Raw genomic sequence first — 22923 nt, 5'->3', positions numbered from 1 at the left:
CTTTCTTATTGGAATAACTAATGAGGCCTCCCTCCCTTCTTTAAGGCCTCAACTGTCGACTAATTGCCGAACCCACGGGTGTCGGAAATTTCACCCTAACTTCGAGGCTCGATCGAGCCTCTAGCCTTCTCTCCTTTTTGAACTTCAATTCCTCTTTCCGGCACTAGCACGAGACTGCGCAGTCGGGCTCGTCAATTTTTAACGTTCGTGTTTTGAGTGGACGGAATAGTTTTAATTTAAATTGAATATTTCGTGACGGGTGTGGATCTTTATAGTAATTTCATAGGAGTAGCAATGCCAATCTTTCAACTTCACCATATTATCGACAAAAAAAGAGTTAGGAATCTGATTGCACGATTTCTAAAAGGAAACGTAATGAAATGGAAACGTAATAAAAAGAAAATGAATGGAACCTAGTGAGTATTCCTATCCAATTTGCTCATAGTGGACAAACAAAAGGTATTTAATAATAGATAAACACCCCTTGTTCAAAACCAGAATAGCAATTTTGGTTTTAGTATTTCGCCCTCTTTCGTACTTATTATCGAAATGACCCACAGCCAACTAGGCTCCAACTGGCTGGTCAGTCTTCAAGTCCTCAAGCAAATGAATAAATCCAATGTCCCAATCCATCCATTTGCACTGCCATGTCCAGCCACCCATCCATTTTTTTGCTTATGCTAGTTGACAATTATCGCGATTATCGGGCATAATCAAAGACTCCACGAGTACCCAATTGTGGTTAATTTAAGGATCTCATATTTTCCTAATGCTACGAGGTATAATGAGGCCAAAATATACTTGACATTACGGCTGTGTTTCTGAAGTGTGATGGTGTCTTCGCATTAAAAGTTAGGAAATGGGACATCAGGGGACACTCGATAGATTCATGGACAGAGCATATATCAGCTAGACAAACGTCCATTAAATAAACCGAGACCGTAATACCTAATCAGTCCTTTTTAAAACCCAAGTTTAATGAATAAATAAATGAATGAAAACAGCATAAAGGTAAACCCCCAAAGACACTGACTGGTTTCACTCTTTATTCAGCATTTTTTTTTCATGGGAGTTCCTCTCCATGCAAAGTGACAGATGCAAAAGTACTTCGGAGTTGGAGATTTTCACTGACGTCTGCACGAACCAAACTCTGTGGTCTAGGTTCTGCACGTAAATTGCGAGACCCCAGAATAGTTTAACCGAAGATGATAATTTTTTTATCTTTTATTCGAGGGCAGATTATTGAGCTGTGATTGTTTGGTGGTACTTGAAGCGGATTTTGCTGTTTTGATTCGGCGATGAAAGCGAGGAGGCTGTTGTTGGATTGGACTGATGGCACAAGGGAATATCTCTAGGAGCTCGTGAGTTGAATTGATACAATTTTAAATCACGCGCCATAATGCATCAAATACTAGCATTTAAAATTATCAATCGAAAGCGCCATGGATTATCTTCTCCCTTTCGTGAGCGAGAGATTTTGTCTCGTTGGGATCCATATGGATCGAAGCGAGATCCATTTCTATTAGATTTTTAATGTTTACAATCTTTATATGGAATTTCATGTTTCTCTACTGATTTTATTTGCCGTTTTTTCCTGGCATTTTCATCATGAATCCCTTCCTCACTGGAATGGATCAAATTTATATGACATGATTGCCAGATAACGTCAAAGTATGATTCAGATGCCTATTTGGAAGTATGTAAAAAGATTCAGATAATATGGACAATGTTAGAGTGTGATGTGGGTGAAATTCAGTCATTGTTAATGCCCATGTGGATGTCCACATCGGAAAAATTTAGTCCACATCGCACTACAATGTCATACGGCAATCACGATAGTGTGATTTGGCTGGATTTGGTGTGAGAGGAATTTAATTAGAAAAATTATAAACAGTAAAATGATTTGATTAGATTAATTTAAAAGCACAAGGGCTTGGTTAGAAAACAAAAGGCGAAAGTGAGTAGCCTGTAATTTCGCGGTTAACCGACAGCTCTTTGTAAAACACCAACCTTTACATGATGAGCCTAAACCCTATTGCTGTTTTTACTCGAAAGTAAAAAAAAAATGCATCCGTAGAAGGTTTGCTTGAGGCAGAAGTTACAAAAAAAAAGCATAATACAACTAGCTTTCATAACCAACAAATCCAACTGAAATCAGGTGCACATGCCGCACACAGTTTCCACATAGAGCCCTCCTATTATTAGTGCACGGGCTTATGATATCGATGACAAGTCCCTTTCGATCTTCCATATCGAGATGAATTATCGTCTGGACTCGTTTTATCAGATCAGTTGAAGTTAATGGCGCATCAAGAAAAGAACCCACAGAAGGCACATGGACTTGCACATTTCCTTGTCCAACGCTTCCATTAAAATCTAATCTCTTTTCCCCTTTAGTGCAAGCTCCGTTCGTGGTGTGTACGGGCATATCTGCCTTGAGGGCCATAGCCATGTTCATATGCTGCAGGTCAAGCGGGAGGAAAGCGGATCAATGAAGAACCGCGCAAAGAGATCTTGTCCCCCAGGACAGCAAGATTTACGGAAATTGGTGGTCTCTTTTTTTTTGGTAAGGGAAATTGGTGGTCTCTTGCTCTCCCCCATCTCAGAAAAACGGTCCGTGAGTGCAAAGGATTGGCTTTTGTCTGGCCATGAATCGAGCCCTCCTCACGATGCAAACAAGCGGGTGGAGACAAGATGGCTTTTTTGTCTTTCTAAAACTGAGAGTCGCCCTCCCCCACTTTTAAATTATGAAAGGAAAATCGTTTCGCTCCGCCAGAGGAATTCACATGCTCAACAAGCGTGGAAAATTAAAAAATACAAAAAAAAAGGGTCCGAAAACAGCAGCGTCCGTTCATCGGACGTGAGGGGGCGCTTATGATGATAGGAAGTACTTTGAGTTCGGAGGCATCGGACATCGTGCGTGCACCTTCGACCTCTAGAATTTTCCACGGTTTTGTTCCTTGATATGATTGTCATGGAGTCTTTTTCGGCCGCATGTGATTTTGTAGCTGAAAGTCAAGAAGAGATTACTGTGTCGTAAAGTTAGTTTAGTCGAGCAAGCCTATTACTCGCCAAGCAAACGAGAGTGCACATTGAACTTGATGAAAACGCACAAGTTTACAAGTGCTACTGATCTTAACAGGCGAGGCTAAAAAGGGAAGGGATGTTCGTCGAGCGAGCTTCCTAAAACCCAGTAGACCGAGCTCGAAATGACGAGTGGACCGGGGTAAATGGATGATTTTAGAATTTTTTTCCCTAAGAACTACGAATTAGAAGTTCGGACATAGAGCATCGTCCGTTCAGATGACAAGCGGGACGGATGTCGCTAGCCTTTAAATTATTCCGAATCGATACGCGAAACAAAGTAATCCGCTCACTCGAAGCTCTTCATCTTCAATATTCAGTAGATCATCAGCTGGTCTTCGTCTTCATGTATAACTATCTTTTTCCCCAGCCTTGTTGTTTTGGAGCATGTCCAGACACCAAGTGTGACGATGAACTGATAACTTCTAAGTTGAACATCCCTATTACGAGGAACGAAGGCTTTTGTCTTTAGCGTGCATCATAATATTCTTGAAGAGGAAAGAGAAATGGGTGAGCTCATTGGTCAAGACAACAGGTTTTTAAAAATGCCGGGAACCTCTGCATACATTTAGACTAAACATTTCGAACGTTACTTAAAGTGGACCTACCGTAGCACGTAAGAGGATCGTTATCAACATTAGCGATTGCTATAAAAAATTAGTTAAAAGAACTATATTAATAAATCGTCAAAAGTTTTAAGATTAAGATTTTGTTTGTTTTGTGGAAAACAAATAATTTGAAAGATATCTTTTAAAAAATGATCAATTATATTACTTGAACTAATTAGTTAATGAAGAATATCTTTATTATTGGCAGTAGTTTTATGGCTAAACATTTGCATGGAAGATAAAAATATTTTTCGTTTCCTCATTTTTGTAGGTAATATAAAGCAAACATTTTTAAAAAAATGTTTTCCAAATTATTTATTTTCCGTGAAACAAACACACCATAAATTAGCCAAATTGAATGATTTATGAATAAATTGGCAAATTTACAATATATTTAGGAATTTTTTGGTGATATTTCCGTTCTTGGATCCTAATCTATATTCAACTTAGAATTTTTGGGAATGTGAATCCATCCAAGACGCAAGTTGAGATCGAATTGGTGCAAACAAGACAGGGACGAATGGTCGACATCATCAACGACGTCGGGGGCACGGATAATGCCAGTGACAAAACGTCGTGAATAAAACATTGAACTAGATAAAAGCTTCTCGAAATGTTTTTTTTTCCGGAGACCTCTTTTCAGGATCACCCTGCTTTAATATGGAGTCCGGATAAACGTAAACATATTAACAAAAAGCTAGAATTGTCCAGTCGCAAAGAATCATTATGTCCAACCATAGCATGTGCAACAAGTTCTGTAAAAGCCATGGGAGAAAAAAAAAAGGGTAAAAGATCAAACATCAGAAAAATCAGAAGGGCGTACCTGTTGGCCGCTTAATAATTATTGGGATATATAAAACCAAAACAACAACAACAACAAAAAAAGGATAAAAAAAATCATTTCCCAAAAGAGACAGAGGGTTCACGAGAGGGCAAACAAAAGTTCACGAGCGCTCATAGACGCGCTAAGCGACGGCGAAGAAGGTCGTACTCAAGGTTCCCCTTTGTGAAATGCACATCTCATGCCGATTTAGAGAGGCGATGGGTGTCGCCGTAACATAACCAAATCAACCCCCCTGGCTGATCTCTTCATTTAAAATCTCTAGCGCATATTCCCCCAAAAGAGAAGGGTCATTATCATAATCGTGAATTGATTAAAGTACGTGTCCTGGCCCCTCTCGGCTAGGCTAGCAACCTAAAATAGAGAAAAATCACATCTAGTCCTTGCATTAGAATGTCACGAGATATACTTTGCTGGCAGGTGTTAAATCAGAAGATTCTTGGAAAAAAATTGGTTTTTGTTTAGCTCGAGATCTCGGATGGAATCATGACCAGCCGCAACAATCAATAGAGAGATTTTGGTTTTCCTTCTTTTTTTTCCAGGGGAGATCTTCACCCAATGTGATGAGGAAAAATTGTCTAATTGGTCCTAAAACCTACTTATCGATATAAATTTAGCTATAAATTTTACTAATTGAATTCTAAATCTTTACATGAGATTTTAATGTGGTAATTCCGATCAATTTTCGCACGGATTCACTGATTTGCTCTCTATTCTCTAGTAATGAATCCTCCCCTCTCCTGTCATGTGCACGATGCTGTGTACGTCCCAGATTAAGATGGAAATTAAATTCAACTGAAATGCCAAATGCTCTGTGTGTGTGTGTGTGTGTGTGTGTGTGTGAGAGAGAGAGAGAGAGAGAGAGAGACGCAGGATAGCAACATAAAGAAACTAACAGAAACTACATAAATTCTCAGACGTTTTTGTCACCTTCTTGGACTCTGAAGAGGGCGTGCAGCAACAGCAATGCAAGTCAGTTGACTCATAGTACGCTCTTCCATGTATTTTCTAGCACTATTTACCAAAGAAAAAGAGAGAAAGATGTAGAAACTCGGACGACATATAATCCTTCTACAAAGTTTTACCGCCGTTGTGTGTAATTTCTTTCGGCCATATTCATCAAATGATTTAATTCACAATAGAAGTCAGACATACGTGACGAGTTATATTCCTTCCCTCTTAAAATTGAAGAACAATAAAGGAATTCAGTAAATCATTCGGATGCCATGATCCAGAAAAAGGAGTCCTAGGACCACAAGACAACAAAACCAGATGGGTGATAATGGAAAAAAAGTATGCAAATCATAGACCACAAATTCTACTACCAATTCACGTTCACAACGATAAGTCAGTTTGGTATCACTCGGTGCTGATAACGACATACGCTCCAGACAGGTATTCCGCCCCCCTAAAGAAGAAGAAGAAGAAGAAGAAGAAGAAGAAGCTTTTAAGTCCTAATATCTGCACTCCAATGAACGGGAAAGCACAAAGCGGCAATGGACGAATCATACAGCGATTTATCGGCTGTTGCATCTTCCTAGATGCTATTTCCGTACTCGTATTCGCCCCCTTTTAATATTACGCAGGCCTCGATTGTTCTTTCATCGTTTTCTCTCTGAACACTAAATTTGTTTGGTTCTGATACAAATGGCTCTGAACTGGGATTTAACATGACCTTGAGAAATGCAATTCCCTGTCATTTCCTGTCTTTGTTACTGTTAGTTGGACCCCAGGACTCTCGCATTTTCCTACCCTTTTTCTTTTCTTTTTCATTTTCGCGTTTTTGGGTTCGTACAATTTCTAACCGGTATGGCAAAACCATGGGCATGCATGCATTTGCAATGTCTCTTGACCATTTCTGCTCGAAATCCAGCGTCTGCGCCTCTCTGTCTCTTTGGTCCATCCTCGGAAATTCCAAGGTCACGAAAAAGTAGGCTCTGGCTCAGCTGAGAGAGAGAGGCCTGAGACATAGCTCAGGTCAGTCAAATACTCTCCCTCTCTCTCTCTCTGAATACGTGGCTACCCATGATTCGTGGTCAATGCGGGGGTTTCGAAAGTGTGTGCTTGAAAGGAGGATATGGAGGGAGGAAATAAAAACAGTTACCTGTTTTCAGCCATGATTGTAGGGTTAAGACAAGGTGCGGGAACACTCTTGCCCGTGAGCGATGCATGTGACCATAAAAGAGCTGTTATAATCAGTGCCACCTCCTCCCCTCCTTCCCAACTCATAGACCCACTCACGTGTCCCTCTTTTGGCTCCTTTTTACATGGAAATCTATCCCCCATTATTTAATTCCTGGAAAATTTTGAGGCCATGCGAATGGGAAAGGAGGCGAGCAGATCCCAGAGTCTTCTCTGTTCTGCTCCTCCCCAAATTGATTGGGAAATTGAAGACCCAACATAACTCGAACGACGTATTAAACAAAGCTATTATGGAATGAAAGCTCTGTAGATGATATGCGTGATGATGCATCTCTTCATATGGTACAGGCAGAATTCCAATAAATATGCCTCGGTCCTTAGAGAACGAAATATTCTATCTGCTGAATCAGCAGGCATCATCAATGAATTCACTGGTAATGTATGCATGCACAATCACATATTGAATGACTCACATGAGAAAGAAAAGGAATAAGGTACTCACAGAAGTTATTATTGGCTAGCCGTCAATGCATCCCATGATCAATTACAGTCTGGTTTGCTAGTAGTAGATAGATCCCCACCAGAAGATCTGCTTCCGAAAAGGAGGAGTCACATGCAAAAACATTGTGACATGTGTCAACAGAAGGCCCCATCTAGAAAGGACAAGTACTCCCAACCAATATTTCACACAAAGGAAAAATACTGAATTTGTATAAAGAGCAAGCAAGAGAATATTAGGGACGAATGAAACATTAATACCTAAAATTATTGGAAGAATTCTTTGCTTTTATCCGCGTAGTCTCATCAACTCTTCACTTCAATATCTATATATATACACACACACACACCCTCCACCACTTATATCGGATATCTAATCCCTCTCTCTCTTTTCTCCCTCTCCCTCCCCCTCCCTTTTTCCCATCCCTCCACAACACTAAAACATGGAGGGATTGAGGTTCAGAAGCATCACATTTATGCTTTTCATAGCACTTCTTGCTTGGTCTTCAAGTCTTGAAATGTGCAATGCTAGAAGAGGGAAGCATTGGAGGCACAGCAGAGCAGCCTCGGCATCTCTGCTAAAGAAGAAGACGAAAAGCCATGGAAGTAGCCATCACAACCACCATGGAGGATCAAAATCTCCAACAGCACCCTCTCACAAAAGCCCATCGTTGCCTCCAAGTCCCAAACCAGTAGAAGAAACGCCACCTTCGCCGCCGCAGAAAGGTTCCAGTGGTGGCCGCTCTGCCACCTTTAATGTGCTTGACTTCGGGGCCAAGGGTGATGGAAGTACTGATGACACAAAGGTCAAACCAGAAGCCCAACTCTTCGCTCTCGCATTACTTTTTGTTGGTATAGTACGCAGAGTAAATACCATGAAAGTCTTTTAATGCATGTTGATGCCAATTAAACCAGTCAATGTAGTTTAACAAGCAAACATTGCATTTTCACTTCTCGGAAGATTAAAGAAGAAACTTTTCACATATGCAATGTGGCATCGACAATCATCCTTTCTTTCTAGGGGTAATTTCATATTTAAAATGTGGAATGCTATATTGAGTCGTATACAACTTTTACCCCAAGAAAGTAGTCTTTTAACAGAGTGCTTCGACCAGCAAAAATAGAAAAAAGAAAAAACTTTCACTGGTGATTCGATATAACTAGCATTTTCAAAGGCACAAGAGCAAAATTCAGTAGCTCACTATTTTCTTCTGCTTTTTTAGTTTAGGCTAGTTAGAGTCAAGGCATCGTTTTAAGATTAAATGCATTATCGAACATGCACAACAATGGAATCGCTGTAGTCTAGAATTGGGCCATGAACAACGTCACATGCTGGAAAAGCATTGTAGGAGCTCAGCCAGTCACTCGCACCAGGTTGAGAGCATAAAGTGAAATGCTACATACAAAGAACCAATTAAAGATTTCACAGAAAGTGCCAATCAATCCTTCTCGTGTCCCAACTTTCAATTTGAATCACACATTTCCATGACTCTGGATTACTACGTCAAGTTTTTTTAGTACATCTAACACTAGTCGCACAGTAAATGGGTTGAAGCTTAAGTTCTTGGTCACCTTAATTTTCTCTATTACTAACATGTTCAAAATCATTAGGAAGGAATTGGCAAAAAGATTCTAAAACTAGAAGCAGGTGACCCTCTTGTCCTACAGACACATCGAATTTTGCAACTTAATTTCGAGAATATAAAAAGATTACCTACCATGTAACAAACAATAAAGTGCACTGAGAAAGGACAACTGAACTACCGGGGTGGGGTGGGGTGGGCTATGGGGCCCACCCTAAAAGGATTCTTTGTGTGATTGCTGGGACCACATGATCCCAACAATTATCGTCCCTACAAACTAACACCAACTGTACAACGACGACCGGAGTTATAGCGTTTGGTCCTAAGAAAAGTGTTTTATTTCACAATTAGAAAGGAAGCGAGTCTCTATTTTCCTTTTCGTTTTGGCTGAATCCTAAGAAAAGTGTTTCTGCTATTTCTGCTAAAATGAACCGCAGGCATTTGAAGATGCATGGGCCGCCGCATGCAAAGTGGAGGCGTCGATGATGATCATCCCGGCTAAATACGTATTCTTCGTGGGACCCATCTCGTTTTCGGGTCCATATTGCCAGGCAAACATCTTAGTCCAGGTAAAAAGAAAATTTCTACAAGACAGAGTGTGCTCGAGAAAACACCGTTTCTGGGAGGCTAAATGAGTTTGAATTAATTTTCAGCTGGATGGAACCCTAGTTGCTCCGACAGAGAACAAAGCATGGGGAAAAGGTCTGCTACAATGGCTCGAGTTCACTAAGCTAAGAGGGATCACAATCCAAGGGCAAGGGACCATTGATGGTCGAGGCTCGGTTTGGTGGGAGGACTACCCATTTGATGAACCCATTGACGATGAAACACAACTCCTGATTCCGTTAAACAGCACCGTGGAAAGAAGTCCACCGATGCCGGTAACTTTCTTATACTTCACTTTATGTATGAGAGGAGTTTACCATCATTCAAGTAGTAGGCGTGATTTCATCCTAAGAATTTGTGTTCACTGTTCCAGTAATCAGTTGCCAAAACTGACTAGGCTTCTGATATATATTGTGACAGGTGAGAAATGAGCTCGGTGCAAAAATGCCAAGCATCAAGCCCACTGTAAGGCCCAGTTCACAACTGCTTAACTTCCCAAGTCCCAGCACTCCTTTTCATTACAATCGTTAATTATGTTTTTTGCACAGGCTCTGAGGTTTTATGGGAGTTTCAATGTGACGGTCACGGGCATTACAATTCGAAACAGCCCCCAGTTCCACCTCAAATTTGACAATTGCATGGGAGTTCTGGTTCATGACATGAGCGTCTCATCTCCAGGCAACAGCCCCAACACAGACGGCATTCACCTCCAAAACTCCAAAGATGTGCTCATTCATAGCACCGATCTTGCTTGTGGTACGTTACACTTCTTCTCCCTTTCCATTTTCTTCCCCTTTCAACTATGATAGCGGAACATCTTTTATAACACTTCAAAACGAAGGGAATTATCAAATCACAGTCCAAAACCATGACATCCAAGAGCAAAGCCATTAAGGCTCTCCATTAGCTAAACTCTTCCTATTCCTACTATCAGAAAATAGTTAGTATCGTAGAATTAGGTGTTTCCTAGAAATCTTATGAACCTAGATGTGGGCTCCAGCTCAGCCCAGACATGACAGACAAAAACAAAAAAACATGCAGTTTAAAAAATTGAAGCCACAGCTTGTCACCGCATACGCTAGCAGAGAACTTACTTGGTAAGAGAGCACAAGCTTATCCTCCTCCAAAACCTTATATAGCTGCTGGTGGAATCGACAAAATCAAGCCACCAGTCGGCCGACACATGGCGGCCACCAATTTCTCAATGCTCTCCTGTACCATGAACAATTACTTGACACGTCACTCCCTAAATCACCAGCGAGAAAGACGATGGGATTTGGTTTGAGGTCCACACACAATAACACAACTTTTTTTCTGTTGCATAAGGCATATCCCAAACTTACTTTTGTCTTTATTAGCAACTAGCGCAACTGCTTCCAGCCACTTTCACATTATCTGCTTCTGTTGAATGGAAGATCCACGGAGCACCACGTTGTACCAAGGCCTGAATATTCCTTAAGCTGGAAAAAACTCATGACAAAACACCGACATGCTAGCAGACATGATATGTAGGCCTACATTTGACATAAAATGAGAGTATTTATCCACAAAATATGTCAGCTCTTACAAAAGGTTCAATGAGATCATAAACTAAAATAAGCTCTTGTTTGCTGATAATGCGTGCAGGAGATGACTGCATATCAATACAAACAGGATGCTCAAATGTATATATACACAATGTGAATTGTGGACCAGGACATGGGATCAGCATCGGAAGTTTGGGTCGTGATCATACAAAAGCATGTGTCTCGAACATCACTGTCCGAGATGTCAACATACACAACACAATGACAGGAGTGAGAATAAAGACATGGCAGGTACTATTAACATCCATATGCTAAAATTTAAAAAAACTCTGCACAATTAGGTAAGGAAAGAAAGGGAACAAGAAATAAGCACAAATGAAAAAGTTGTTGCAACCTCAAGTTGCTTGGCAGCCAGCTCTTCTTACTCATTGAACAGCATTAGAAGCCAAGCAGCCAGTTAACAAAGGGGATATCCAAGAGAACAGAGACTTATAAGGGCTAGATTTAAATGAAGGCAAACCACTCCAATTTGAGCTATCTACCAAACATTTCAATCCCAAACCATTAAATGACTCTGTGAAAAGGGAAGATAGCAATAATCTGATTAAATCCAACAGATGTACCTACTCTTTTTGTCGGTTGGCTACATACATCAGAGTCAGAGGAAAACTGCATCATTGAATATTTCCTATTCTCATACGAATTGAATTTCTGGCTTATCTCTAATATGTCATTTCAAATTTATCCTATCCAGGGTGGATCAGGATCTGTGCAGGGAGTAATGTTCTCAAACGTTCAAGTTTCTGAAGTTCAGTTTCCAATCATCATTGATCAATATTATTGCGACAAAAGCACCTGCATGAATCAATCATCAGCTGTGGCATTGTCAGGGATTACTTATGAAAGGATTAGAGGAACATACACAGTGAGACCAGTGCACTTTGCCTGCAGCGATAGCCTACCATGCGTTGATGTGACTCTCACAGCTATACAATTGAAACCAGTGCAAGAACAGTACCACCTCTATAATCCCTTCTGCTGGCAGACTTTTGGGTTGTTGAGCACTCCTACAGTTCCGCCAGTTGACTGCTTACAAATAGGAAAGCCATCAAAAAGTAGGACTCAATCTGGTCTTGATTCATGTTCAGATTAACCTCAGTATTCCATCTTACATTCAATTGTGTGGTCGGTGTGAGTTCCTGGCCCCTTCATATAAGTTGAGAGATAGATAGAGTTTGTATATTTGGGGAGTGCTTGTTTTTTCTTCTTTAGGATGATTATATTGATGGCCCATTTATGGGAGTATACCAGCAGCACTATTAGCTAAAGTCCAATACTAAAGTGCAAGACAGCCCCATTATTATACATTGTCTTGTCACACAGAAAATGCAACACTGCTGAATTCTAGATTCAAATAGAATATTCTATCGTTCATCCATACTAGTTAAGAATTCTGGACACTAAACACTAAGAAGAATATAGTCCATGAGCACCTTCTCTGGCAAAATATATGTACAAAGCAGCAAAAGGATGAAGCTTATCTTCCAGCAACTATCGACATTCAGAAAAGAATAATCATATCCTAGAAACACCAAATGAGGACAAAATCATCAACGGATATGCAAAAGAAAAGATAGATCGATTCCATGAGTAGGTAATACTGAATGTATTGAAAACAAGATTCGGGTGCCGGCTGGAATTTATAAGCTTAAGCATTAATCAAGACATAAAACATATTGGAGCTGATGTGAAAAAAAAAAAATGAAAAATTATGGATGACCTCCAGAAAAATATTTAAATACTGCAAGGAAAACTGCAGAACTTTTGTAACCTAACTATATTTTGAGTCTCATAGTCTATTGAGCCAAGTGAGATTAATTCTCCAGCAACCGCTGTAAATTTTGTCAACACCTTCAGCATATTGAGCAACTAAGGGCCATCAAATTCAGTCTTTCCGGCACATCCCCTGTGTCCCACATATCAAAACACTGCTTTAGGCCTCTATAAGATAATTGAAGAAAGTCTACAGATCAAAGATTATATGCTTTTAGGAGCCACAGCAGCGCTGGAAACACTATCAGTTACTTTCTTCTTTCAACAAGCATACCTCACATAATGTAATCAATATGCAGTCCATTAAACCAAATGAATCTGTTATGCATGTTCCCAAAAGAAAAGCACCTCTATTGACGCCATAAGACTATTAAAGAAGAAGAGTAACCATATTAGACTCTATTTTATCCGTCTTACATAAATGGCTGACATAGCATTTAGCATTTTACTCTGTTGATTAAGTTTGTTCTCGGCTCCAGGGTGAATCTACTAGTGCTGCCAGATTCTCAGAGGTCACTTTCTTCAACAATGCAAGATCAGCATCCTTCAAATATAGTAATCTTCATTAGCACAAAAATGGCTGTTAGATAATGGATTATCGCTGCCTCTGAATAGAAAACTACACTGGACAATCAAATCCTTTGTTTTCCTTACGACATAAATATCAACAATCATGGCTTGAAGTCAAACCTTCAATACCTATGCGCTACGTTGAGAACAATATATTGTAGACAGTTGAACACTAATGAACCCCGACCTCTGCTCTGACAACAGAATTACTATGCTATCAGCTGTTCAACATCAAATTATCCCAGACAATTTGGAAGCCACAACCATAAGATGTTTCCGAGAAGTGTGACGCCTGACCAATTTTATCACCCATGCCATGTGTTCCCTAACACGAATGACGAGCTAACCCATTTGGAGCAACATCAGGGGATAATGTGGCATCTGGAGAAGGCAGATTAGACCCGTCTTGCGCAATTCCCCACCTGAAGAAAGGCCCTCTGAGTCCATAGTTTTAACCTGGTGGTATCTTCTTGGCGCTGAATAAATAGAACAGGAGAATATAATAGACGAATTTAAAGATACTGCCAAGGCAAAGTGAAAGAGTATGAAACAAGGCCATGGAAACACTGAAATCCCTCCTTTTCTTGTGCCGGTCCTTGTAGTCAGGGAGAAAGTTCTTTAAGATTGAGATGCAAACAGGGGGAACAGAACGAGGCACGACTGCATTAGCGAGTGCCTCCTGACCATCTTTCTCTTGATCGAGTCATTACCACACTGAGTAGAAGGATCAAAGGCACGGTGAACAATCTACTTTCTAATTCAGCACATCAAATCAAGCTTACCAGCACAACAAAGACAAGGTAGAAGAGGATGGGGCAAGGCTACACTCAAGATCCTTCCAGCTACTTCTCTCTGGATCGAGCTGATACCGCACCGAGTAGAAGACTCAATGACACGGTGAATGATCAGGACATCGAAATCCGGCTAACCGTAACAAGGAAATCGCGCGCCGGGAGTAACACCAGGGCTCATAGAAACATGAGTATTAACACTGCAGATAACTAGACCAAGCGACATGTCAAACCTCACAGCACACAATGTTTTCACAGACATTTGCTACAAATCATTAACCTCAAATTCAACACACGTTCGATGACTGACGACGAACTCAACGTCTATCCACTCCCAGTCCTGATTCCACTTCATCGAGCTCGCATCGCATCGCATCGCTCCAATCTAAACTCGACGACGGAATAACGAGCATGGACCGAAACGCAAAACGCTCGCCCGCGATAAACAGATCGTTCCGAACCGAAGATACCTAATGGAAATTGCCGAATTCACGAGAGGCGGACGGACATAGAAGCGCTATTCCATCATCGTATGTGAGACTCTCTCACTCACGCCGGAAGACGCGCGCGATTCGCCGGAGGACTCCCCTCCCGCCGCCTCGCTCCGGCTCGACGAGTACGGCTCCGCGGTTTCGTCGCCGTCGCCGTCGACGGCGTCGTCCCCTGAGATGCGGCATTGCTCCCGATCGGTGAGCTCCCCTCCCGTTTACCGGAATCTGCCATCGCTCGTCAGAGCCGGGAGCTGTAAAAACGCTCGCGACTCTAGAGAGCGACCGAATAAGGCGATCACAAGGCTTGACCGTCTTCTTCCTCGTCGGCCCAACTAGATACGTGGGGGAGGAGTGGGGGAGAGAGAAGCCGTTCCGTTTGAACCGAAACGGTCCGAAGCTGGTCAGAGAAGTCCGCTTTCTCTTTATTAAATTTTGGGAAATTTTCAATAAAGAGCCTCAAGTGTACTTATTTTCTCAAATAAAATTTGAAGCGGATTTTATTTCAAATAAAAATCTAAAATGATTATGGTCCTTTCAAATAATAATTTAAAGCGATTATGATTATTTCAAATTAGAGTCGATCTCGTCAGTCATCGGTCAATTAAATTTTCTGATTGGTCAATAACATTTTTGTTCAAATGTTCCTTTTTTTCCTCATTTTTTTCTTTTTATTTTTCAGCATCAACTAGTGGCCGTTGGCAAAGAGCTCTCACTAGCCACAGATGAGACCACCCTTGCCAAATTTGGCAAGGGTCAACCTCGCTTAAGGCCAACGAGGGCTCGACAACCATTGCTGGCAACGAGTGAGGGCTGTCAAGCCCTTGCTGGCTGTGGGTGAAGGCTTGCAGGCTGACTCTCGCCAGATTTGGCAAGGGTGGCCTTACTTGCAACCAATGAGTGCTGTTGAACCCTTGCTAGGCTGTAGGCAAGGGCTTGTAGACCCTTCTGGCCCTTACCAACAATCGGTGAGGTTGACGAGCCCTCGCCAACCATGGGAGAGGCCACTCTCACCAAATCTAGCAAGGGTCGACCTTGCCTAGGGCTAACGAGGGCTAACCTCGTTAACGACCGTGAGGGGTGGCCTCCTCAAGGTAAGGGTGACTCTCGCCTAGCCCTCTATTGGCATCGCTTGTGGCTAGTCGGCCGCCATTTGAAGAAGGAAGAAGAACCATAGAAAAGGAAGAAAAAAAAAAAAAGAAAAAAAGAAGGAAAAATGACGAAAATGTCATTAACCATTGAAAAAGTCAAGTCCTTATTTGAAACAAACATAATCACTTTGGGTTCCTTATTTGAAATAAGATCCACTTTGGGCTTTTATTTGATAAAGTAATAATACTTCAAACATTTATTTGAAATAAGATCTATTTCGAACTCTTATTTAAGAAAATGATGACACTTGAGGCTTTTTTTTTTTTTAATTCTTAAAATTTGAATAAAGTGCATTAGAAATTTTAAAACTTGACATAAAAGTATAATTAAGTCTTAAAACTCATCATAAAAGTGCACTAGAGTTTTAAAATTTGTCATGAAAGTGCAAATATTAGAATTTATCAAATTGGTTTAATTAAGTCTTTTCGTAATAAATTTCAGAATTTGATTGTACTTTTTTAAAGTTTTTAAATTTTATTGCACTTTCATAAGGAATTTTAAGACTTGATTGCACTTTTTAAGAATCTTTAAGATTCAAGTATACTTTTATGTCATTTCTTATGATTGTTAGTGCACTTATATTTGTTCTTTTCAAGGAAGCCTCTTTGACCGATGCAACTTTGATACATGAATAGACATTTAGGCATTTCGATACTGCATCATCCATTTGTCTAGCCAATGAGAATATTCTTTACCAAAATGATCAGATATAAATTGCTGTAGATGACAAAAGTATTTTCCATTAGTAAATTTTCCTAAGAGCAGCATATAATCCACTGTCTAGCCTCTCGTGAAACGGAAACGCCCTTGTGATATCTTATACTTAGTCGATAACGATGATTAAGGGATAATTCCTCGAAAGATTAGACCTGCCTACCTACCCTTCTTTTTTCACTATTTTATTGACATGACATGTGAATCACGTTTTAAGGAGGAAAGCGTTGTCATGTCACGGGCCTTGTCCCGAAGGGACGGTGAGGAGTGGTGGGCTGGTCAGCGGATGAAGCCTATGCAAGGACAGCAGGAGATTCCGTCCTCCTTTTGAAGTCCCGTGAGCGAAGGCGAAGGCGAAGGCGAAGGCGAAGGCGAAGAATAAATGGGTTGGGAGAAGTCAACGGCTCCTCGACTTCCGACGGTCAATGGTCAGAGTTGAGTTGCTGCGCCAGGCTTCTTTTTTATGCTCAGTCGAATTCTGAGCTCCCGAAAGAGCGAGAATTCACGGTCGACTTGAGTTTGCTATTGCACCGGGTCACATCAGTGGTGGCGCCGGTCAGCAATGGTGGGGGTGGGCTCTCCTCCGTTTTGACAATCGAACCTATCAAATCAAGTGCTGTACAAATTTCCACAATTAGGCCTCAAGACTGTATGAACACTCACTCTCTCTCTCCCCCTCCCTCCCCTACTATAATAGGATATAATCGGCCTAACTTTCGTGATGTGAGGAGACGTGTTACATTATTAATGGTGAAAAGAAATATTGCTTCCATAGAATATGATGAGTGCGAATCGAATCGATTACCTATATAGGTGACCTGCCATATATTTATTATCTTATTAAGTACATATAAGCCAAGTGGAGCTAATCATAAGAGATGCATGATAATTAAGCGACATAATAAACATTCCAATCAAAGCATGCCACTCATCTATTAAGTAAAACTGGTAATGAAAACAATATTTTCACTTGCGGGACATGAAATCTGAAGATCGCATCTCTAAAAACATGCGAATATATGTTGAGAACTGAAATTATAAACAAAATTGTGTGAAAAATGTAAGTTTGCGAACATAAATCCCCTTTGCAACAACCTATTTTTTTCTACTAAATCAATGATGAAGAAAAGGTTACGAGAGATTTGCAGGACTTGTGAGGGCACGCAGTATTTAGCAATGGCCAATCTAGTTCATCTAGATGCCCATGTTTGTTGATAGGGTGGCGGGGACTATGCTAGAGACATAAAAGCTAAAGCATAAGAGGAGAGGGGGGGGAGTCGCCTCGTCCAAATTTTTTACATGAACCCCGCCTCAAAACTGGTTATGAAATTTAGCCTCGTGGCAGGTGAAGGAAAGCTGCACGCGCTCCCGTTTCCGGTGCGCACCGAAGACTTTTCGGATTCAGTCGATGTCACATCGCCCAACAGCTAAGTCATTTATCCTGTCTCTTCTCTCTCTCTTCTTTCTCCCGTCGCAGTGCTCTGTTCCTCGCCTTTGACGCGACGGAACAATCGAAGCAAAGCACGCTATAAATGCTTCGCAAGTTAGCGATGGGGTAGGTGGAGGTGCGTGCTTTGCCTGTCCCGCCCGTCGCTGATTGGTGTGTTTCTCTCTCTCTCTCGGTTTCGGATAAAGACGGGAGAGGGGGGTGGGATCGGGTCGGAATGGATCTCAAGGGCGTCGCCGGTCGAGCGCTTCCGTCCGACGAAGCTTCCATCGCCATGCTGCCGGCCGAATCCCGCGCCCCAATGCCTCACCTGGCCATCGACATCGGAGGTAACCGTGTCCCCGAACCTTTCGAAATTTCGGTTCGAAATTCCTGCTGCTTCGGCGCGCGAAATTGGGCGGCGTCCGAAGCCCTTCGCGCGTCGTTCCCCGACTTCTGGAGTGAGCGCTACTGAGCGGCTCCCGCTTCGGCTGTCGAAAATTCCATCCTTTCGTTTGGCCGTCGCGCCTCTGCGCGCATTTTGGCCCGGCCCCGTTCTTAGCTTTGCGCTAGCGCTAGCGTGTTCTTGCAACATGGATGATCCTTCTTCTTCTTTCCTTCCCTTCTTTGGGGTGAGGGGTGATTTTTTTTTTTTTTTGGTTGGTTTGATGGTATCGCGAGTGACGTGATTGAGGTGTTGCAGGGTCTCTGATCAAGTTGGTTTATTATTCGAGAAACGGCGATTGGTTGCCGGAAGATAACAAAATTTGGTCTTCCAAGGAGAGCCTGGGGGTCTCCAATGGCGAGGGCAACCACCCTCTTTCCGAAGGAAGGCTTCACTTTGCAAAGTTCGAAACCAGCAAGATCAACGATTGCATAGAGTTCATCCGGTCGAAGCAGCTGCACGTCGGAGGTATTCTCGTTACTTCTATGTATTGTGGTGTGCTTTGCAGCTTTTCATCATGATGTTAGAGCTTTCGAAATGAGTCCTAAGCTTCTCTTGAAGTCGAAATTGAGAAGCCCGCTCCGCCAATTTCGGGTCTTTAAAGGCCTGGCATCGTGTGACCGGCTTGCATTTACTGAGTGCAGTTAAGTGTGTACCAGTGCTACCATTAGGGGCGCGACTTTGTGCAAAAAGTAGTGTTTATCTAGTAACTCTTGACTTCAATCCGTTTCTTATGGACAAAGATGACTGCAGGCCAGCATCATGAGGTTCCTTCCAAGAACAAGATCATTATCAAGGTACATGAAACTAAGAATTGGTCGTTGGATTTTTTGCATCCATGCGTCGATTGTGAAAAGATGTTATTCTAGAGATTTAGGTACGTCTCTGTATGAATCTTTTGTCACCTTGATTTCTTGGATCACGATCTTTAATCAAGAATATTCTGTCTAGTGATTCTTTATGTCACGTCTTCAATGAGATTGCATCTGGGACGGACTTACTGATGAAGACAATTAAGAAGAACTTTAGATTCGGTTTTCCACCCACAACAATGGAATTTGTTAATAATTACTTGAAAAGTTCTTGATTACTGGTCTCTTGTGCGAAGGCCACGGGAGGTGGGGCATTCAAGTTTACAGATCTCTTCAAAGAGAAGCTTGGAATTGTACTTGATAAGGAAGATGAAATGGACTGTCTTGTTGCAGGAGCAAACTTCCTGTTAAAGGTAAGCTTGGGAAAGCATATCTCTGAGTTGGCTTTTTATGGAAAATGGTACCCATCCAAATGCGACCTCTTTCCCTCTGAATATATGATGTCTTTTGAGCTTTATGTCTCTCATTCAGAGGCTTATTATAGTGCTCATTACTCTGGTTTAAAAGTCGACTAGAAGTCAAGATACTTTATTCATTTTAAGTTTATACTTGTATGGATTGAGGCGGTATTATTCCATCTATTTCCTCTTCAAGTATGAAGCTCTATTATGAATGAGCGGGAAGATGAGAGGCCTGTCTTTCCACATTCTGAGTGTGGAGATTGCCATTTGCAAGTTTGTGTGGATATAAAGAACATCTAGTTTGGGAGAAGTGCCAATTGAAGACTTATTTAGTGAAAACGAAGATAACATCATGAGTAAAAAAAGCTCAATATTTAAAACGCGGTTCTATTTCATAACTTGCATTTAACCTGACTATGAAAGTCGAATGATTTGGTGATGGCCTTTCTTTCTACTCTCAGAAGCTATCCTTTTGTCACATCCAGTATCTTCGACAGGAGAGTTTTGGCTGGTTGAGATCATCCTCTGACAGTTGAACAGACCTTGTTTCCTGAGTTGGCCTTTCTGCAATTAGATTAGGAAAATGAGTTGGTGTCAAAGCATTTAAACTGTCGATATTGATTATATAATAAATATATCTTGATTCTCTCTCCATGTTGTTTTGAAATTTCAGGTTCTGTTTGCACATGTCATATTTAGGTGGATGAATAACCACATCATGCTGCATAAACAAAAAATATTTCTCTCCATGGCTTAATTTGGAATGACATCTCAATGTTGATGGCACGTGGTTTTGACAGGCAGTCCAGCGGGAAGCCTTTTTCTATATGGATGGCCAGAAACAATTTGTGCAGATTGATCATAAAGATTTGTACCCCTATCTCCTTGTTAATATTGGATCAGGTGTCAGCATGATCAAGGTTAATCATGTTTTTTGAAACTTTCTTCTTCTTCTTCTTCTTCTACTACTGCTATTTTGAACTATTCTCATCATAAAAAACTCTTGCCTTTTGTGATTTGCAGGTGGATGGGGATGGAAAATTTGAGCGAGTTAGTGGGACAAGTGTTGGTGGAGGCACCTTTTGGGGGTTGGGAAGGCTTCTAACAAAATGCCAGAGGTCTTTGTCTTCACCTGCTCAAATTAATATGATTTTGATTCTTGAATTTATTTCATCCGAATAAGGTGAATCTGTCCTTTTCTGCAGTTTTGATGAGTTGCTTGAGTTGAGCCACGTTGGAAATAACAGAGTCATAGATATGCTTGTTGGGGACATCTATGGAGGAACAGATTATGCAAAGGTACTTAAACTGGTCTTTCTGCAAAATTGTAAAGCTAGATGAAACTAGCATCTTAACCTAGAACCATACATGTAACTTAGTTAACTTAGGTATATCAAGGAGTCTTTGTTAGAGCACTGGTCACAGTGGTTAAAAATAATAAGAATTTGCAAGACGCTTCTAGAAATATGAAACTATTCATGTAGGAAAGTTTCATATTTTCAATGCATGTTTAACGTGCCTTGACATTTTCTGTTACTAATTTCACTGAGAACTTCTAGCTTCCTACTTTCCATCTAACAATAGATGACTTAAACACATCCTTTTATTTTCTTCTTTTTTTCTCTGGAATCACAGATTGGTCTCTCATCGACAAATATTGCTTCTAGCTTTGGTAAAGCAATTTCAGTCGATAAAGAACTTGAAGATTACCAACCTGAAGATATTTCACGGTCTCTTTTGAGAATGATTTCTAATAATATTGGCCAGGTATGTTCCAATAATCTTGATTGCATCTAGTTGTTCTTGTGCTGCTGGTGCTTTTTTCTAAAATTATTTTTATTATTCCTAGCAAAGAAATAGTTCTGGCAATATTGGTAGTCTTCTCTAGGAGCTGTAGTGATCACAGTGGCTTACAAAAATCGTTATTTGAAGATTGCAACAACTTTGCATATGCTGATTCTACAGAATTGATCATCATTTGGGGCACATCCTACAGGCAGGCCGTTTGGATGATTTGATTTCCTTCCATATTTTTTAATAATTAAGGATAGACCTGGGAGGCTGTATCTATGTTTATGGCTCTCTTATTTTGAGTCTCTGTCGAATGATCTTATCCTCTTGTCATCTTAGGTTGTAATATTGATTTCGATTGTTGAGCTTGGTGAAGAGTGTGTTCAACTTTTCCAAAACCTTTTATTTAAATATGTTATCTCCATCATAATATGCTGCAAAAGTTTGACTTCTCATTTTCAATTTTTAAGATGATCTGCTGATGGTGGACCATAGGAAACTGGTTCACTGATGGCAGTCATAGAAAAGAACAGAGATTATCAAATGAATGCTTTAATGTTCTATTTCGTTCTCACTCCTCAGATCGCCTACTTAAATGCACTTCGATATGGGCTCAAGCGAATATTCTTTGGAGGGTTTTTCATCCGGGGCCATGCTTATACCATGGATACTATCTCTGTCGCAGTTCACTACTGGTAATCTAAAAAACTCTCCTTTTTCTTCAATTTGGCCATGTACTGTTTAATCTTTGATACTGATAGAATACAAAGTTAGTTTAGAGTTTGGACTTTGGCTGTCGCATTCTATGAGTTCTGTGCAGACAGTAAGTCAACCTCGCATGGAAAATTGTTAGCTTTTTGTGCATGTGCTTGTGTTCACTCTTTTTTTATGACTTAAAACTTGTCAACTCTCTTTCCCATTTTTCTTCCTCAGGAGTGTGTTTTACCATCTCTTGTCCTATTGGTTTTTGAATCAGCTATCATCTCTGCCAAAACTCTGATGGATTATACACCTGTTTTACAGGTCAAAAGGCGAGGCCCAAGCAATGTTTCTGCGGCATGAAGGGTTTCTTGGAGCATTGGGTGCTTTTGCAAGCTATGAAAGGCATGGATTTGATGACCTGACGGCTCATCAGTTGGCGCAACTATGCCCGAGAAGAGAATCCTGCTCTGAAGGTACACTACACAGTGCCCCACATTGTGATGTGATTAAAGAAAAGAAGACATTGTAATGTGCTACCATCGTAGCACTTGCTGGAGTTTCTTTCCTTCGGATAGATAGGTAATGGGTAGCCAGCTCAAACTCTGCAAGCAACAAAAGCAGAAGCTCCCATAACATATATAACGTATTTATTGAAACTCTGAACAGTATTAAAGGAAATCAAGGCCATAGAAGTAGAGTTATAGAGAGAATAATAAGTTATATTGATGATAGTTTTCTGTAATCGTTACAGTGACATCTGTGTCGAGATTTTCTTGTCTTAAACGCTTATTGTATATGTACCAATTTCTTTGATAAAGTCTTTCCTTGTCGTTGCACATTTAACTTGCAA

At 40.9% G+C, this 22923-nt stretch overlaps 1 protein-coding gene and 1 long non-coding RNA gene across 2 annotated transcripts; one reads left to right on the top strand and one right to left on the bottom strand.

Moving 5' to 3' along the window:
* Positions 1–5420: 5420 nt before the first annotated feature.
* On the bottom strand, positions 5421–14949 carry LOC108957789. Its single transcript, XR_001984829.2, has 5 exons — positions 14553–14949; positions 11811–14292; positions 10706–10876; positions 7435–10574; positions 5421–7264 (listed from the first exon to the last, which is right to left on the bottom strand). It is a non-coding gene; the product is annotated as an uncharacterized LOC108957789 (long non-coding RNA).
* A 2806-nt stretch (positions 14950–17755) lies between these two features.
* Positions 17756–22923, top strand: LOC104433528 (pantothenate kinase 1). The gene is made up of 10 exons (XM_010046311.3): positions 17756–18212; positions 18566–18775; positions 19061–19104; positions 19416–19532; positions 20381–20500; positions 20604–20698; positions 20786–20879; positions 21216–21347; positions 21954–22066; positions 22395–22923. The coding sequence occupies exons 1-10, from the start codon at positions 18101–18103 to the stop codon at positions 22600–22602; spliced, it is 1245 nt and encodes a 414-aa protein (XP_010044613.2). The 5' UTR covers positions 17756–18100; the 3' UTR covers positions 22603–22923.

This window comes from Eucalyptus grandis, chromosome 2 (genome assembly GCF_016545825.1).
Source record: "Eucalyptus grandis isolate ANBG69807.140 chromosome 2, ASM1654582v1, whole genome shotgun sequence".
Taxonomy (NCBI): Eukaryota; Viridiplantae; Streptophyta; class Magnoliopsida; order Myrtales; family Myrtaceae; genus Eucalyptus; species Eucalyptus grandis.
This window is presented reverse-complemented; position numbering and strand designations above follow the sequence as displayed.

Excerpts from the sequence above, each read along its gene's own strand:
- LOC104433528 (XM_010046311.3), top strand. The coding sequence starts at position 18,101 with ATGGATCTCAAGGGCGTCGCCGGTCGAGCGCTTCCGTCCGACGAAGCT. Across the intron at positions 20,501-20,603 it reads CAGGTGTCAGCATGATCAAG|GTGGATGGGGATGGAAAATT; the intron begins GTTAATCATGTT and ends TGTGATTTGCAG. Across the intron at positions 21,348-21,953 it reads TTTCTAATAATATTGGCCAG|ATCGCCTACTTAAATGCACT; the intron begins GTATGTTCCAAT and ends CTCACTCCTCAG.